Raw genomic sequence first — 18,261 nt, forward strand, 5'->3', positions numbered from 1 at the left:
TTTTCGTAGCGCTGAAGTACAAATAGCCGACATATGTGATTACTAGGCAAGAGTTTTTTTAATGATACCAAGATACTTGCATTTATCTACTTCATGTAAGTTACGCTGGTTAATTGAGTACATGAACGTGCTAGGTGTTGTCTTTCTTGTAACACGCAAAAGTACACTTTTTCTGTATTTAATTCCATTTCACATCGAATCCACCAGTCTTCAATGGCCTGTAGGTTATCTTGTAATATTGCATGATCATTTGGATTACTGATTTCCTTAAAAACAACGCAGTCATCCACGAACAGTCGAATGCAGGTACCACCATGAATCAATTCTACCAAGTCATTTATATAAGGCAAGAACAATAATGGTCCCAAAACACTTCCCTGGCGCACGCCAGCAGTAACGTGCAAGAGTTCTGAAGAGCGATTTAGAACATGTACGAATTGCCGCCCCTCCCGAAGGTAGGCACCAATTCAATTAATAATTTTTAACGGAAGACCCAAGCATGCCATATTGCGTAAGAACTTCCTTGTGGCACTTTATCAAACGCCTTCGAAAAATCAAAGAACTAGGTTTGGTGTGACTAGTGAACTTCCCATGTGCATTTCTGTGCATTTCTGGTAGAGTATAATGATTTCCACTTCAAGAGCCAAAATGTCAAACTTTATCGCTGCTCGCAGAGTGCTTTCAAGATTAAGCCCCCTGAATGAAACCAAAGGTAGCGACATACTTTCATCTTGCCGCCGCAGCTGCGGCGAGGAGTATGAGAGGAGGTAGGAGAGAAAGTCTACGTCTCCCAATTGGTTAGGCGCCGTCACGTGGTGTTTTTCGAGCCCTTTTATCTCTCTCTCTTTCCGCGTCGCGGTGCAGTCGTCGGCGCTCGTCGCCATGACAGTTGGTCGTCTTATAGTTGCTGCGCAGCGGTATTTGTAAGGGATTTTACGTGTTTTTGGCAAGATTCCTGGATACCCGCGTCATTAAAAAAAACCTGTTATTGTTTTCTTTTATGCCAGGGATCGCTTTTAAGTGTGCCGAAGGTGCAAAAGTGTACGAACAGAGCTTTTTTTCTTTGTTCGCGAGCTACGGAACTCGGGCATGGTCAAGCTTAGGCATGGTTTGACTTGTGCGAGGGTTGCTTTCTCGGTTCTCATTCGCATATCTTCTCTAGACAGCGCTACCGTCAACAAGCGCCTCTGCGTCAACAAGTGTATTACGCCATGGAGCGCGTAGGCTGTCTGCTGTCTTATGTAGTGCTAAAAACTAAGCGTGCGTTATTGTACTACTGAGAGTGCGTAGCTTTGTCAGTCCGTGTCTTTTTAGGTGCTGCAAATATACTTTGCGAGGAAAAGCTGCTCTTGACAAGTGTAAATCATTTTCACTATTGCGAGTAGGCTTCATAGCTGGAAAGGTATATGTTGGGATCTTCAACGGTGCATCGCGCACTGTCGTTCACGCGTTGACGAGAATGTGTAAGTTTGGGCAACGTTCAAACTGGGCTGCACCGGTGAACAACATCGAAGCATTGTTCCCTTCTCTGCACGACCCCGCGTGATTAAAGCGTGACGGCTGTGCATGTTATCTTACATATGTTGTACATTTGTGGGCCTGTAATATTCGGTACGAACTTCGTCAACTACAGTCCTTTTTGTTTTCGTCCTCGCTATTGCCCCCCGTGAACCGAAGGCAGTGTGCTTGACGCCACATGTTCGGATGAATGAGAAAGTGATCATTCGAACACGTGTTGCGCGTATCAGCTTTGTAACAGTTGTTTCTTATTGCGACGCGAAGTCGAGCTTTCGCGTTCGTGCACCCTGTATTTGTACATGTAATCAAATGTCTTCCAGTTAAATACCTGTTGACAGTCTGCGCTCGTGTTTCTGTAGTGTCCCGATTTTTGTTTCTTTTTTCGCTGGTTCCAGTGAGTCCAGCAATACGACGTAAATCATCTCGAAGTGGGGTTCATCAGTTTTGAGGCAAATTGGTGAACAACTGCTTTAAACATCCGGCGACAGCAATAAATGGCACATTCGCAAGAGGGAGAACCAATTAAGGCGCATATTACAGTCGCGTTGCAGCGCACAAGGCCAATATTTGTGAAGCACTCATTGATGGAAACCATTTCTATGCGTCTCTTTTGTCGTTACAAGCGCTTTGTTCACAAATGAAGTGCAGGTTCCACCGTGATGTTTGCGCTTAAGATGTTGCGCTTAAGTTCACCGCATGCAGAGGTGGCAGCGACACGACGAAACGACGAGAATAGTTGAGATACTCCGCGTTGATCGCGCACATTTCTACGTGTAGCTCGCGTTCTCGATCTCTTACGTTTGCCTTCATCACCGATGCGATACACCCACTCTACACAAACATCTTTCAAAACACAAAATATTGTCTATAAAATAATATTTATATTATTTATTATATAGATATTGTTTATAGGCAATATAAAAATCCGTACATACACTACAAGTAATTTGTTTTATCGTATAATAAATCATAATAATATACAATCGTAATGGAGTAATTGCAAATACCAACAATAATTTCAATTGTAATAATACCTACTTTACATTTCTTCCTGTATATACAAAGAAAAGCTACACAGTCTTAATAACTGAGCGGGCGCACAACTCAGGGAAACAAACTAAATTCAAGGAATACAGGATACCACTGCGGCAGGATTCCCACTCATTTTGTGAATGAGCTGCGAAGAGAAATAATGATGCCAAACACTTGTGCGCTAACTACGAAGAAAAGTACATGCGTGCTACAATTTAAAATATGAAGTCGATGGTCCTAGAATTCTAGATGGTCAGGCTACTTGTAGAATGAACCGGCCATTTTAAACCATTGTAGCAAACTTGCTCAATGATTATTCATTCGCAACAGTGGGATTCAGTGAGTTCCAGTGTCTAACTGCAAGAGGAAAAAAATAAATATCTGGAACAGTTAGTGTTAAAAGAATATTTGCTTAGTGTATAAGAACACTTATGGCGTGTTGGTTTTTCGTGCGAGTAAGAGGCGAACCTGGAAGTGTCCATTTTATCATGTTAAGAAGTAGCTGGAACATCACTTTTAATCTTGCTTGTTCGGTTTGGTTGTGTAAGAATACCAGCCCTATTAAGTAGATCTGATGGTGAGTCTTTAAGTCTCTAGTTATTGAAAATAAACCTTACTGCATTCCTTTCAACTGCTTCTAATTTGCTTACATGTTGCAAGGCACAAGGAAACCAGAAATGGCTAGCATATTCAAATACAGGCAGGACGAGTGTATTGCATGAGCTGTTAGTTTGGTTTCTGGCGCTGTGAGTCTAAGACGTCTTTTCAGTGGAGCATTCGTTTCAGGGCTGTGGAAGCAATGTTATTGATGTGTCTTCCATCTCAGATCGTTTGAAACTGTTACACTCAAACATTTGTGATTAGCTACGTTGGTCAAGGGGCAATTGTCACTGTGATAATATTGCCATTCACTGTTTTAGTCAATGTGTTACTGTCTTCCCTCTCGCTTTTCGGAACACCATGTATTATAAGGTTGTTTCTCCTGGACCAATTTTCATGAGTGAGCACCCGAACCACCAAGAGTAGAGGTACGTTTGAAGGTTAATATCAAGAAAAACAACCTTAGAGCGTGCCAACCTTCTTGAAGCTGTGCAAGAGTGCGTTATTGTAGGCCCCGGGGGAGCCGGCTGTCAAAAGACAGGGGCAACTCCTATGAGCGGTCTTCGCAGGATGATAACGATTATAGTCGCAGGTAACTGCCTTGCGTTCTTTGGCTCAAAATCAATTTGCAGTGCAGCGAACGCTGCAGGGCATGTGAGCCAATGAGAGGAGCCAATGCGCAGGTTGCGTTTTTCCGCAACGTATCAATCCACGTCTGTACCGCTTTCTCTGAGGAGAACATAGCAGACGACGCAGCAGAGCAGGTAGTGCGCTTGACCGTCCGCAATCGCGTGTAACGACATACGTGTACGAATAATTAGCGCATATGCAGCGTCGTTCACCGACGCTTTAAGCTCTATAATGCTGCCGGAGACGAGTTTTTATGGAAAAGTAATGCAGATCAAACCCACAGAGGGAATCGGTGTAAGCGAAGCTTGCGCGGAGACACAATCTCTCCATTGCTAGCCACTACATGCTTAGAAGAAGAGTTCACGCTATTAGTCTTGAAAGGCTTAGGAGTGATGATCAACGGCGAATATCTACGCAACCTTCGGTTTACAGATGACATTGTCTAGCTCAGCCACACTGGAGATTAATCGTAATTAATGGTTCAGGACCTTAACCGAGAAAGTGCAAGAGTGGGGTTGAAGATTAATATGCAGAAGACACAGGTTGTGTTCAATATCCTGGCAAGAGAACAAGAGTTCAGGATAGCCAGTCAGCGTCTAGAGTCTATCAAGGAGTACGTTTGTCTAGGTCAATTGCTCACAGGGGACCCTAATCATGAGAAGGAAATTTACAGAAGAATAAAAATGGGTTGGGAGTGCATACGGCAGGTATTGCCAGATCCTGACTGGAACCTTACCATTATCATTAAAAAAAATTGGCTGGTGCTTAGCTAAGGTTAAGCCTGGATATCTCGAAGCGAAAAGGTTCGGTGATGCTTATCGTTTAGCTTATGGTTATGCTTTCTGATTTAGCTTATGGTTATACTTACGGTTTAACTTATGGATATGCTTACGGTTTAGCTTATAGTTATGCTTTATGATTTAGCCTATGGTTATGCTTACGGTTTCACTTATGGATATGCTTTGGTTAGCTTATGGTTATGCTATACGTGTGCATTGTGTAGTTATGCAAACTGCTTATCAATGATATATACCATAAGTTATGCAGGATTATTAAACTCCTTTATTCATCATTATTGGGCACATTGTCTTGCGATTTCTGTACAGCCATAAACACAGCTCTCTGTATCTGTAGTATCACTCTTTTCTCCTTCCATGTTGAATGCACACGCCTATTCTCTGGCAAGCGGTTATATATTCGGCCTCCGCGACAAACACGCGCTTGTGGCGAACGTCCAACGATGACGCATAGCGCGCGGCAGTGGCCACCTGCGCCGACTCCGAACACGCTTACGGAGGCAATTCCGACGTACGCCGGCTCGCGCGAAGTGCGGTGTTGACTAGCGTAGTGAAGCTTCTCGCTTCAAAAAAGGCCTAGAATCAGTGCATTCTACCGGTGCCAGCGTATGGGACAGAAACTTGGAGACTGACAAAGAAGCTCGAGAACAGGTTAAGGACCGCGCAAAGAGAGATGGAACGAAGAATGTTAGGCGTAACGTTAAAGAAATAGAGCGGTGTGAAACAGAGAGCAAACGTGTGTGTGTGCGTGTGTGCGTGTGCGTGTGTGTGTGTGTGTGTGTGTGTGTGTGTGTGTGTGTGTGTGTGTGTGTGTGTGTGTGTGTGTGTGTGTGTGTGTGTGTGTGTGTGTGTGTGTGTGTGTGTGTGTGTGTGTGTAAAGTGACTTATTTCTTAAGTTAACCGCGAGTTATTAATTAACCGTACCTTTCTTCGTGAGTAATTTTACTGCTCATTCGGAAACATTTTAGCGCGGGTATTATAAACGCAGTCGACCCTCAGCAGTGTTCGTGAGGGACCATACTGATGGCGAGTACCACCCCGCTGTCTCTTTTCCGCAAAATGTATCAATTATCTGCTACGCTGACCTCCATTGCCATCTGCTACGCTAACCACCATGTTACTCTGACCTCCAGAGCATCGCACGCATAATGCGAGGACGTGGGATCGTTCCTCACCTGCGGCAAGTTGTTTCTTCATCCACTTTCATTGCCATTAATTTATCATTTCTTTAATTCAATATGGAAGTACAGGTAATTTACCCTATGTTTTCCTTGGTGTCTTTGTTTGTTAGCTTCTCGTGATATGATTAATAAAGGTCGGGCCCCACGGTTAACCCCCTTTCTTCTCTGACCTCCAGCGTAGCAGATAATCCCCCCCTCCCCTCATCGTCGTCGTCGTCGTCGTCGTCGTCGTCCAGGGCCATTTACGAAAAAAAAAAGGAACCTCCAGTGACACGTCGACCGGCTGACAAACGGCGCTACCCCACAATCCTCCACCGACGTTGAATAGCACACCTTTCTTTTCAATTCTCCACGTTCGCCTCTACCACACTGTCGGTCTTTGCCTAGCCCATCCGCCTTACGTCTCCCCATCGTCTCCCCTTTAGAAGAGCTGTACCTGAGGAAAGCATATGTCGCCTTGAAAAAGACAAGTCCAGTTGTCGCAACGTTGGCTCCTGCTTTAAACTTGTTCTCGTTTTGCTCAACGTATTGCAAGCAGTTATTTAAGGCGTTAGAAGCTATACATTTATGTAGCGCTTTACAATGCTAAACCCATGTATCTGTAATATAAGCGATGCTGAAACATGGAACTACATTTTATTGCGTATTATGCGGTGCACGTGGCGGTGCCTGAGCATGCTTTGTAGCTTCCACTGCACTGCAGGTTGATTGTGAACCGGAGTATGCTAACCCAGTTGGGTATTAAAGACATGTACGAAAATCATTGGAGAAGGCCGCACCGAAGATATGTGTCAACGTGCGCATCATCCTGGAGAGAGACCGATAGGGTATAAGAAAAACACTGAGAGATAGGCCTGCACATCTGTGTTCTAGCCAGATCCTCAGCGTTGGAGTAAGGGAAAATGTTAACAGAAGGAGAGGGAGAAAGGGGAAATGATGATGATAAGGAGAGAAAAGCAGGGACCGAATTCACAAAGGTATTCATTTGTAAGAGCTTCTTGCCATTATCTGGCCGCTTTTGCTAATATGTACGTACAACAAAACGACTGACTGGCCCCAGCTCTTACGAACAGTTGTAGCTAAAGAATGGTTGGCGAATATGGCTCTGGTGCGCAGGAATAAAAAAAAGAACAGAAAAACTGAAAACGCTCATTGCAGTAACATATCCAGTTGCTTTCAAGGTGTCTCAATCATTGTGCTCTGTTTGTGTTAACTGTGCCTCCGCTGTGTGCCTGTGTGGTTATCCCATCTTGCAGTGTTATTCTTTTGAGTGCGTCCGCAGCCTTGAGGTGGCATCTCCTATCTCTTCATACGACAGCGTCACACTTAAAAGCGTCGCTCTAAAAGCGTTACGACGAAAAAAAAAACGTTAACCTCGGTCGTTTCGCTATTCTTCCACGCGTTGTGACGAGCAGTCTGTGTGCCTCCACCGCAGAAAGCCACCGCAACATGGTTTCGGTGCACGGTCTGGAGCGAGCCACCATCTACAAGGAAGAGCTGGAAAGGCTGCAAGGCCTGCTGCATTTTCCCGAAGAGGTGGCTGTGCGGCTTACCGATGTCGAGTACGAGCTCTTCTACAGTGTCAGCCCCGTCCACTACATTCGCCAAGTGACCGTCGACCTTAGCGGAAAGGCGGCTACCTTGAACGCGGGCGACAAAGACCGGACCGTGCAGACACTGATCAAGCGCTTCAATGAAGTAAGCCCTGCATATTTTGCGACCCTGTGCACGCCGCTGATACACGGTGCAGTATTATCGTATACGCTGGACGTGGCCGTCATGCCACTAACAACTATGTATTCTCTCTCACGATTGGCCGCCGCCTATTCTTACAAACCATTCTAGCGTACAATGGCCAATGTTCGCAAAATAGTTCGTACGCTAGAGCCGTCTTAAAGTACACGCAAAAGGCTGAAGCGATTTGACAGTGCGGAGTTTGAGATTATGAGTTTTCTCCTGTGTTGTCTGAATTTTTTTTTTTTACTCCTTCGTTTGCGGTTAAGCAGGAGATCGCGCGCTTGATATACGCCCCTCCCTTGACTTTATTCTTTGATTGCAGTTTGATAGTTACAATAGCCGCTATCAAAGACCGAATTCGCAGAGGTTTTCATTCGTGAGTGCTCTTTACCACTGGATGGCCGCCTTCTCTAATAATATGTCCAGCATCAGGATTGTCTCAAATGTTATCTTACGAAGAATTCTAGCGCAAAAGCCTTTCGTGAATACGAGCCCGGGTTTCTAGGATATAATTAATTAACCTTTCTGGGGCTCGCAAATGACAAAAGTGGTGAAAAGCTGCACATCTGCCAGCTACCTTTTCCTCGATGTTCAAAATTGAAGCTGAGCGTTTGTAGCACCAACATTTCTCCGACACTTCTTGTATACCACAATTCGTGAACAACTGCGTACCCTTCGTGAAGCCATGTCCTTATTTCTCTTTCGTAATACTTTTTTACCCCAGTGCAGTATTTTTTAGTTTTATTCATTGAAACTTGAATGATTCACACACCCATACGAGGCTACCGGGCTCTCAAGCGTTTCCTTTATTTTTTTTATTATTTTTTATTTTTCCATCGCAGGTGAGTTCATGGGTGACGCACATCATCATATCGCAACCGACGCACGAAGACCGCAAAGCTGTACTGTCGTGCATTCTGCGAATCGCCATGTGCTGTTGGAACATTGGAAACTTCAACACGGCGATGGAAGTCCTGGCTGGACTAAAGTAAGTAACTTCGTGAATCTTTTCCGGAATACACCTACAGGTCACTATTTTTCGCACTGTATTCACTGTACAACTGAAATGACATAACTTGTAGCCTTGCCACTGAATAATGTGTCCCACAATAAAAAAAAGCAAAAAAATCATATTAGGCGGCACGCAGGCTTGCGATGAAAATAACAACACGAGAGGAGTAGTACCTACTTCCTGCTTCGAATCGTTCATGGCGTTAATTGCCTAGTGAGCACGGCTATTGCCTCCAACTATCACGCAGTCCTGTCACTGATCATTTTGGGGCGAATCGACAAAACATTTTGTTCGTAAGTGTTTAACTGCCATGGGCTGTCCGCCCTTTCTAATGATATGTCCAGCATCAGGATTGGCTAGAATTTTCTCTTACGAAAATTCCCAGCGTAAGTTTTTTTTATTCGGAATACAGGCCCTGAGCCCGTATTCACAAAAACATTTTACGCTAGAATTGTTCGTAAGAGAAATTTCGAGCCAATCCTGATGTTGGTCATAGAATTAGTGAATTAAGGCGGCTGGCCAGTGGCAAAGGGCACTTACGAAAGAAAAGGTTTGTGAATACGGGCTCTGGGTCCCTATCCACAACAAGTTCTTACGCTAGTTAACTTCGTAAAGACGAAAACCAGCCAATAGTCACAGCTTTAAGAATGCGGCCCCTGCGGCCAAATTGACAATAAGCTCCATCTGTAAGTGCTGTTTCCCGTGGGCCGGTCGCCTTCGCTAATGATTCGTCCACCATCAATGTTGGATGGAACATGCTCGTACGAACTACCAACTGTAGTGTGAGAAAATTGTTTTGAATGCGGGCCCCGCTGATTCTAGCATGTTGAAAGTTATCATGCTAGCATGAAACAGCGCGTGGAGGGCGGGCAATTCACGTAGCGCAGTTGGCGCTGTGACCTGAAGGCCGCAAAAAGGCTTCGACCCGTTGTCTCCTGTTGGAATGCGCCAAAAATTGCCCCTGGTGGACTCCCTATAACTGTTGTTTGTTCTCTGTTTAATCGCTCATGCTGTTCTCGTACCCGGGCTATTTTGAGGCGTTTGGCGTGTTAGCGCCTATTCCCCTTTCTATGTCGTTTTCAATTCAGGCAGGCGTCTCCGAATTTTCCTGAAGCCTTTGCCTTCCATTTTCAGCTTAACCTATTTGCAGTGTGCTGTGTCGATGGCAGTATTTGTTGAAATTTATCATTTGGCGTCTCAAGTCACTTAAAACACCTTCATGCTGACTATGGTGCCGAGTCGGCCGAATTCACGCATATCCAATTGATTTTAGGAAGATGTCACTCATCCGACATCTGGCGTAGTGGTTGCAAGATGTATCATTTGAGGCAATTGTAAGTAGAAAGAGATAGACGCAGCAGGGTGAACCAGAGGAAGTGCCCACGCACACAATAATATCTATAGGCTATAAACAAAATGTCGCTAATATAGCGCTGAATGTTAGTCTAGACTGAAGCACATGGGTAGATTCTCTTCATAATTTTCCCGTTGCGTCCACTTCTTTCCACATCTAAGCTGTTCGTGGCAAATAAACTAGAATCTCAATCGAATTATGCGCGCTGAGCTTGACCAATAAAAACAATATAGCGTCCCGGAAGTAGAGTGAAGCACCTGCAAGGGCTGGGTTTACTCGCCCGATTCGCTTGATGCATGTAATTGCACGCGGTCGCATCGAGCACTTCTGACCCGACCCGCTCGCGTCGAGTTCATGTACACGAAGTTAGAGAGAGAGAGAGAGAGAATGGAAGACAGGGACCAAAGTAAGATCTGGAGTTCTTCTTTTATTTTCATTTTCTTGCATTGCCTGGCACCTGCGTGTTCTTTTATATATACATAATGATCTTTCCTAAAAAAAAAATATTTGCGAGTCAGCGCCTGTGTTGTTTTTACCGCCCGTCGTCCTTTTTTGCGCTGCTTCTAGTCTTCCAAATTTGTACCTACTCGCACTGCTCTCGATTCTTTCCAACATTTGACTGGCTATATACTCCGCCGACCATGGGGTTCGATGCCAACTTTGTGTTATATTTGAGTATCTCGCTTTCTCTTTTTACTGGAACGATGCGCTTACGAGGTCAAGTGCTCTTTTTTCATCCTCTTTAGTCGCGCGCTCTGCCTTAATTTTTGTTCCTCCAACTCCTGTATAGATTGAGCCGCGGGAAAGTAATGAAATACACGCTTAGTTGTCGACGCCCGTGCTGCCTACCACTCTTTCTTTGGCAGTTTCGACTTCGTTTTGCCACAATACATGACGAAACATATGTTCACAAGCGTCGAGTACCACATAAATCGCAGCTCGTGATGGGAGTCGCTGCACTCTTACGGGTTCCTCCAGCGAAAGGAAGAGCATTTTTAGCTTGCCTTTCTGTTCTCTTCGTTCTAAGAAATAAACGCGCCTGCCGCAGTTACAAAAGAAACAAAAAAAGAGCGCCTACTTCATTTCTGTTCGAACCTTGGTCAGCGAGCAGGAGGTAACTGGACACTCAAGAGCGAAGCCAGACAACGCATGAGATCTCTCTCTCTATTTTGTTTGCACAAAGGGGCACACGCGTTTGCCCACGCCCGCTTACGTCACGCGCGTTACGTAACGAACGCGGAGGGGGGATTCTTTTGAGGGCTGACCAGCAGCAGCGAGTGTGGCCCGCGCAGGTCCGAGAAGCTGAAGCCCTTCTGGCTGTCGCTGTCCGACAAGGACCAGCTTCCGGTGCTGGAGTTCCTCAGCCAGGCTTTGCTGAATCCGGAGCCTTCTGAAGAGTACCGGGCTGCCGTGGAGAGGGCGCTCAACATCCCGCACTCCAAGGTCATTCCCTTCTTCGGCACGTTCCTTCGAGACCTGCGCGCCATTCTCCAAGGCATGCCCAGCCTCGTCGTGTTGCCCTCGGAAAAAGCCAAGAAAATCGAGGCAAGTGCGCTTGACTTGCTTTCTTTGTTTATCGACACTGTGTATATGCGCATGCAGCGGGGAAAGTGCTCCTGCTTTATTTTTTCCCTCAACGTTTAAGGGTAGCAGGGACGTGCTGAAAGTGAAGCCTGTTCGAAATGTATACTCAGGGATGAATTAATGTTTGTGAACCGCGCTGAACCGCGCACGTGCTAAGCGTTTCAGGAGCAAGCCGGACATATATCCACCTAAATATCGATGTCAGCTCAGTGCAAACGATCAAGCAAGTGAATGTGTCTGGTTTCCGTCATCACAACGGTCCGGGTAACCAGTCAATCCTAAATTCAGAGCGCGAACTACTAGGACGCTGACTAAGGGGCAAGAAAAGACGGGACACGGCGCTACTTGCAAGTGAAAGTTTTATTCCAAACGTTAAAGATTTTACAAACTGGACGTGTCCTACTTTATCAAACGTCATAAAAAGAGAGAGAAAAAAAATTAAGAAGACAAGAAAACAAGAAAACGGTTACTATTAGTCGGTGTTAGCACGGCGAAAAACAAAAAAAAAACTCACACGTGTCAACTCGCATCTAGAAAAGGTATTTCTGTGTCATGAAGCGCAATAACAGCATGACTGAAACATCCTTACCCCCCCCCCTTTTTTTTTTATCTCGTGGGCCTCAACCACTTCTATTGTTGTCTGAACTTTGCGCTTAAAAAGAATTGTTGTCCTGACTTTTCTTGTGCCTTAACCTGTGCTCTAGTAGCTCGCGCTCTAAATTTAGCCATGCTTCCATACCTATACTCGCCCATTTTTCACTCTTGATCAATCAATCCGTCCCGAAATGATGCGGACATTCGGTTGAAATTATACGTTGCTATAGTAAATAAATTAGGAGAAGGAACGAGAAGCGTTCTCATAGAGAACAAGTTACATGTAGTAAACAAAAGAACACAAATCGTCTTGAAATTACGAACAATGGCGGGCAACTAAATCGTGCCAAAGCGCTAAGTAGCTAACGGCAATAGCAAGCAAAGAACCGCGAAAAGCGGGAAATAAGTAAAGCAATAACTGCTTTAATTTTAGCCCGCATATACTACCGATGCTTTCGAAGACTTGTGAATGCCTAAATTCAGAAGACTTTCGAAGCATAAAATATACCGTTTACGTTTAGATTGTTTTAAGGTGCCTGTGCGTGGATTCAGGCGGTGTATATAGTGTAGGTACTGAGTCATTTGTGTTATAGAAGCCCCTGACCCTCTCACTACAGATTAGGCTCTCTCTCTATCGCCATTGTATACGCGTGGCTCGCGCGTCTCGAGACCTGCCGACTCAAAATCGAACGGCAACTGCGCGCCGCATGGCCGCAGCTCGTGAACCCTGCGACGCGTCGCTCGGAAAGCGCGCGCGGAAACAAGGAGCTCGTCTCGTTTGCAGCCGCAGCTTCCGACGCCCACGCGCGACGCTACACTTGGAGCCGACTCGATGCGCTGCGTCATCACCGCTCGCGCCACCCGTGAAATGAACGGGGGTATTTAGCTGAGCGCTTGCGGCCCGCTCCGCTCAGACCGGCGTACGCTATAGCGAAATGCACGCGAGCGCTACATGTAGTATACGCAGGCGCACTACGCTCGATCATGCCGGCAGCGAGACGTGGAGCGCTCAATTCCCTCGCTCCTATTTGTGAAGCCGATTGAGCGGAGCATGAGGGTGGCTTCCTGGTTATTTTGCCGTCGAGATGATACCGCATCATTCGCGTCCCAGCAGATGCGCTTATATGAAAACACGTGAAATCTACGCAGTTTCTCGCAGTGCTATCAGCGCGTCAAATGTTAGCGGAGTGGAACGCGACGCTCTGCTAAAAGCATCTGCGCGCGAGGGTAACGGAAGGTTGCTACGAATGCACATTCGGCTCGGTAACGAGGCTGGATTCGCAGAGCGTTTCCTTCGGCCACGTGGTTATAGCTCCTTCATATTGGCAACCAGCGCTGAAGCTTCGCGTGCCAACAGCAGCGCCGTAACACACAGCCTAGTGATCGGTAGACGCAGTTTCCAGTAGCACATACAGCGATTTCGTGTCGGCGAATTCACCGATCAGCTTGGGGCACACTTTTCACGGCTACTAGCATGATAGGGAACCGACGTGCTCGGACGTAGTAGCGCATGCGCACAACGCAACGAGCATGGCCGTGGACAGAACTTGCCTGAGCGCATCGGGCTATCCAAACGTTGATACAGGCGCGCGTCTCTTATCGTTAAAGATCTCGTGCCATCTTCGTAGCCTTCCTAGCGGACGGTGTCAGCATATTTTAGTTATGCATCAAAACTGTCGTAGCGCCTCCTGACCAGCGCTGGTTCCCCATATGAGCCCGTCCTCTATCACGTTTGGGCGGCGCCCACTGTTATGCATACAAACGGTTTTGTGAATCTTGGAGCCGAACTCACGAAGATTTTCTTTCCTATGAGCTGTTTTTTTTTTTTTTTAATCGGAGGCATTTCTTCTTACGAATCAGGGTAGCATGTACAAACTGCTCTACGAATAAGGCCCGGATTCTTGGGCCGAATCTAGAAAGCTTTCCGTTCGCAAGACGTTTTCGCCATTGGCGGGTTATCTTCGCCAATGCCATGTTCACCGTCAAAGTTGATCAGCGCCTATTCTTACAAACCGGTCTATCGTGCGAATTACTTTGTGGATCCGGACCCCTTGATCGTGGCAAAACTATACTAACCAGGGCCCGTATTTGCGCAAGCTCTTTTATGTGCCGTCCGAGATTGGTCATCGCCGCGGCGTTCTTTTCACTGTCACCCTACAATGGTTATCATGCACGAGAAATCGAAAATGGTTTGCTGGTACTAGTTTGATAACGCACCGCATTTTATACGTGTCTCGAGACAATATGCATGTTGCCAGAGACGGTGCTGTGGAAGGCCGTGGTTCCTGTAGTAATTGCGATTGTTCGACTAGCTAACACTCGAATGTGTCCAACCTCAGGGGTGGCTCACCGTCTAGTGACGTTCTGTTGCTGAGTAAACCAGATAATGATATTTACGGGTGAGACAGTGGCGAAAAATTCAGGCCTTTCTATATCTCACGAAGTGAACCTTGGTTGAAGCTTTCCGACTAAGCCTTCTTTTTTCCCCCCTTTTTTTCACTCTCCTCTGCAACCATTTATCCCCTTCCCTATGCAGAGCAGCATGTTAGCTGTCATAAGTCATGTCAGCTATCATATTATATATATATATATATATATATATATACATATATATATATATATATATATATATATATATATATATATATATATATATATATATATATATATATATATATATATCTGATGCTGAGTACGAGATTGCTACTTCGATTGCCAGCCACGGCGGCTGCATTACAATGATGGTAGCAGGCAAAAACATCAATGTCCGGAATTGTGTAAATGAACGGTAGACGACTCCATGTGGTCGAAAATGATCCAGAGCTCTCCTATATGGCTTTCCTCATAGTCTTGGCGTGGAACGTAAAACTTCATCAGTTAAATAGATTTTATTTTATGCAGTGTTTACGTGCAGCATTTTGCTACCATACACCAACGTAAAATTCCGCAAGCCGCAAGCTATACTATAACTCGCAGTGTGTCCATTAGCAGCAGGATGCTTCAGACCACGTTTTACTAATTTGCCTCCGTTCGATGACATACGAGGATGTTGCCGCAGGCCGAGCACAGCCATTATCTTCCCGTCAGGCCGGCTTGGCGTCGACGGAATTCTTTCAATTTGAGGCCTTCGGCGACCCCAGCGATCCCTGTGCTTCGTTATTTACTTTTGTGGGCAAACTGTGTTCACGGTAGTTTTCCTGAGCTGTGCTGCCAGTTTCAGCCGTCCCGAATAATTACTTAGACAAGCAAGCGTGAGCGCAGGGAACGTCCCAATGTTGGCCCGAACGTCAACGGCTCGCGTGTGCTCACTATCGCCACCCCCTTTGTGTTCCACGCGGTCTTTCTTCTGAGCCAGCGGATCGCAGTGACTACGTAACCATCGTGCAGCTGTCGACGACAATCTCCCACCAAAGCGTCCACTTGGATGCGAGCATTCTCCGAGCCCTCGCTCCTTTGTTGGAGGCTGCGCGGAAATGACGGCAAAAAGGAGTCGATGCAGAATGATGCGCGAATGCCGGGTGCCGCACGATTGTCTTTATGGTAATCGGTCTGCGGCCGTCGTGGTTCTGCTGGTTTGGTTTCTCCTGCACCTGGCACCGGCTCTTGCGTCCGCTATAGCGGATAGCGGCAGACATTAAGGCACAAAATACTTGCCGGTTTGCCCGCTGCAACGTGCAAAAGCGATATGTTCTCGCGACTGTGTTTGCTGTGTTTCCGATCATATAGCGCTTGCCGCAAGGCGCGCGAGGGAAAGCGAAGAGAGCAGGGAGAGACCGGCGTGCAGAGGTGCGAACGCAAACAAAGCAACAAAAGAATACAGTGAGATAAGACTATTTCTCTGCTTCGTCTATACGATGGCCCATCGTCCAGAAATGTCCGGCGAGACGGTCGTTCCTTCAGACGTCTCCGCTAAATTACCGTCGCTTCCGTTTGGTCTGTCCGTGCGTCCGTTTCTGTTTCGTCGCCCGTCCCGCCTATGCTCGAATACATTTGTAAATTCTGGCGCGCCCCTCGGTCTGCTTATCTACTATTCGTTTCTATTTGCACCACACTCTGTTATGTTTGTTTTGTTGTAAGCTCTCAGGGCTATTAAAGCTTGCTTGCTTGCTTGCTTGCTTGCTTGCTTGCTTGCTTGCTTGCTTGCTGGCTGGCTTGCTTGCTTGCTTGCTTGTTACGCGGAAAATTCTGCGTTTGATGTCCTGTATGTATTCTATATTTTTATTGTCGTGTTTTTATACAGGTTTGGTTTTGTTTATTGGCAACTCTGCTTTTTGAGTCTGGTCATGCGCTTGTGTATTTACACCGTTGCTTCGTTTGTTTTGTCTGTCGGTAGCGTGCAGGTTTGTGTATCTCCCCGCTTGTTTGCGCGGCTCACACAGCTTCCGTGACCGTGCCGTGGGGACTGGGCGCGCGCGGCTGGCGGATGTCTCGAGTACCGAACGCGCATAGCGCGGCTGGCGTTGAGGGAGACGCGTTACTGCGCTGTGTAAACTATTCCTCTCCTCCCGCCGCCTCGGCAGGCGACGCGTTATGGCTTCGCCGAAACGCCGTGCTTCCCGGTGCCGTTACGGGACGCGCGCTGATGCCGAGCGGAGGCCCCATTGTGTGGCGCCGGCCGAGCATGCCCGCCGATATGAGCCGTCGCGGAGCACGGGCCTACTTGTCACCTTGCTCGCAACGCTCGGCAGTGTCGGTGCCCGAGCGAAGCGCTGGCGTTATTAAATGGCTCAGTGGTTTGTTCTGGAACTGAAACAGGCAATTTAGAGGACGTTTGAAATGACAGACGTAAAAAAAAGCAGCCGCAATCATCAACGTTCAGCGGAGGCCGACTGACGTGTATTCACGAGGGTTTGTTTGAACACGAGCAAGGGGGGCCGGGAGCCCTCTGACGCCCCCCCCCCCTTCTCTCTCTCTTCATATATACAGATATCTAAATGGAGTGGCAGTTAATTTTATAATTAACAGATCAGATTATCAGTTACGCATGGTGAACAATTATGAACCGGAATATTATAACACTTCATGTGGATCCGCTGTTTTCTTTCGTTGTTGTTTTTTTTTTCTTTTCGGGGATGGTTAGATTACCCTAAGAACTTCTGGCTGATGCGAGCGGGAAACTCGGGGTCTGCACGGTGGCATTCTCCTCCGCAGTGGACGCGTGCAAGGCCCGTCTCGTGCTTCGCGGCGAGGCACGAAATGCAATCCTCGCTGCGCAACCAGGGGACGCGTAATAAAAGAAAGCATTACTTACGTGGCCTCCATTCTGAAAGAAAACTTGGTTGCGGCTTTCGTTTTGGTGTATTTGATAGTGTGCAGCCGACAGTGCCTGCTATCAAAGTGAGCGAGGGCTGGGCAAATGGAATACTTTGCGGCTCCAACTCTCACTTTTGAGAGTTGGAGAGCAAGTGCCCCCCACCCCTTCCCCGCTGCATACGCCTATGCCTCCGATCAATGCAGTAGACGTCTTCGCGCTCATGAGTGATCAAGGATCGAATACACAGATATTTGTATTTGTTAGGTCTGTTTGTCATTGACTGGCCACCATCGCTAATGTGTCCAACATCACTATTGACTGGCACTTGCCCTTACAAACAGCTTAGAATAATAGCAGAGGCCAAACACTCATGATTTCAAACATATTATTAGCGAAAACAGTCGGCCAATAGCAAACAGCATCTGCGAGCGAAAAGCTTTGTCAGATTGGCCCCTGATACAGTATCTTCAAAAGGCCACTAAATGATGGTCTGTGTATGTCCGCATTGTAAGTGATTTAATAGTTACAAAAAGCAATCTTATTCAGAAGAATGGCCAGCTCACATAGCCCAACATTCAGAAATCGAATTCTCCGAGGATACTATAGCATGCGGGAGCATTATTAGGGCTGCATGCTTCATGCTAAGCCTTTTCTTTTCTTCCCTTCCAGTTTGTGTCCGATTTCCACGGCGAAGATCATTTCATGACACGCATCGGGGTGGGGGGAATCATCAACGTTGAGAAGATTCACCAGGCACATCGTGTCCTCGACGACATTAAAGCATTCCATCATCACTACAAGTGTAGGGAACACGCCCTCGCTCAGGTCGCCATCAACAGCAAGGAAGTCAGGTACGCGCAGTATGTTTGCTTCTTTTATTTCAGTCTTAGCTTCAGTCGCCACTTCTCACGTGCGCGAAGGACAAAGAAACCTTGTTTTTGCTTGTACTTGACGCTCTCGTATACTAA

At 46.6% G+C, this 18,261-nt stretch overlaps 1 protein-coding gene across 1 annotated transcript in view; it reads left to right on the forward strand.

The window, feature by feature from the left end:
* LOC135900843 (uncharacterized) overlaps positions 1-18,261 on the forward strand; it is a 715,897-nt gene that overhangs the window by 645,486 nt on the left and 52,150 nt on the right. The window contains exons 21-24 of the mRNA XM_065430427.2: positions 7,194-7,456; positions 8,338-8,483; positions 11,154-11,406; positions 17,963-18,144. Coding sequence (XP_065286499.1) covers positions 7,194-7,456; positions 8,338-8,483; positions 11,154-11,406; positions 17,963-18,144 — 844 coding nt within the window. The remainder of the gene's footprint in view (positions 1-7,193; positions 7,457-8,337; positions 8,484-11,153; positions 11,407-17,962; positions 18,145-18,261) is intronic.

The sequence above is a fragment of the Dermacentor albipictus genome, chromosome 1, assembly GCF_038994185.2.
Source record: "Dermacentor albipictus isolate Rhodes 1998 colony chromosome 1, USDA_Dalb.pri_finalv2, whole genome shotgun sequence".
Taxonomy (NCBI): domain Eukaryota; kingdom Metazoa; phylum Arthropoda; class Arachnida; order Ixodida; family Ixodidae; genus Dermacentor; species Dermacentor albipictus.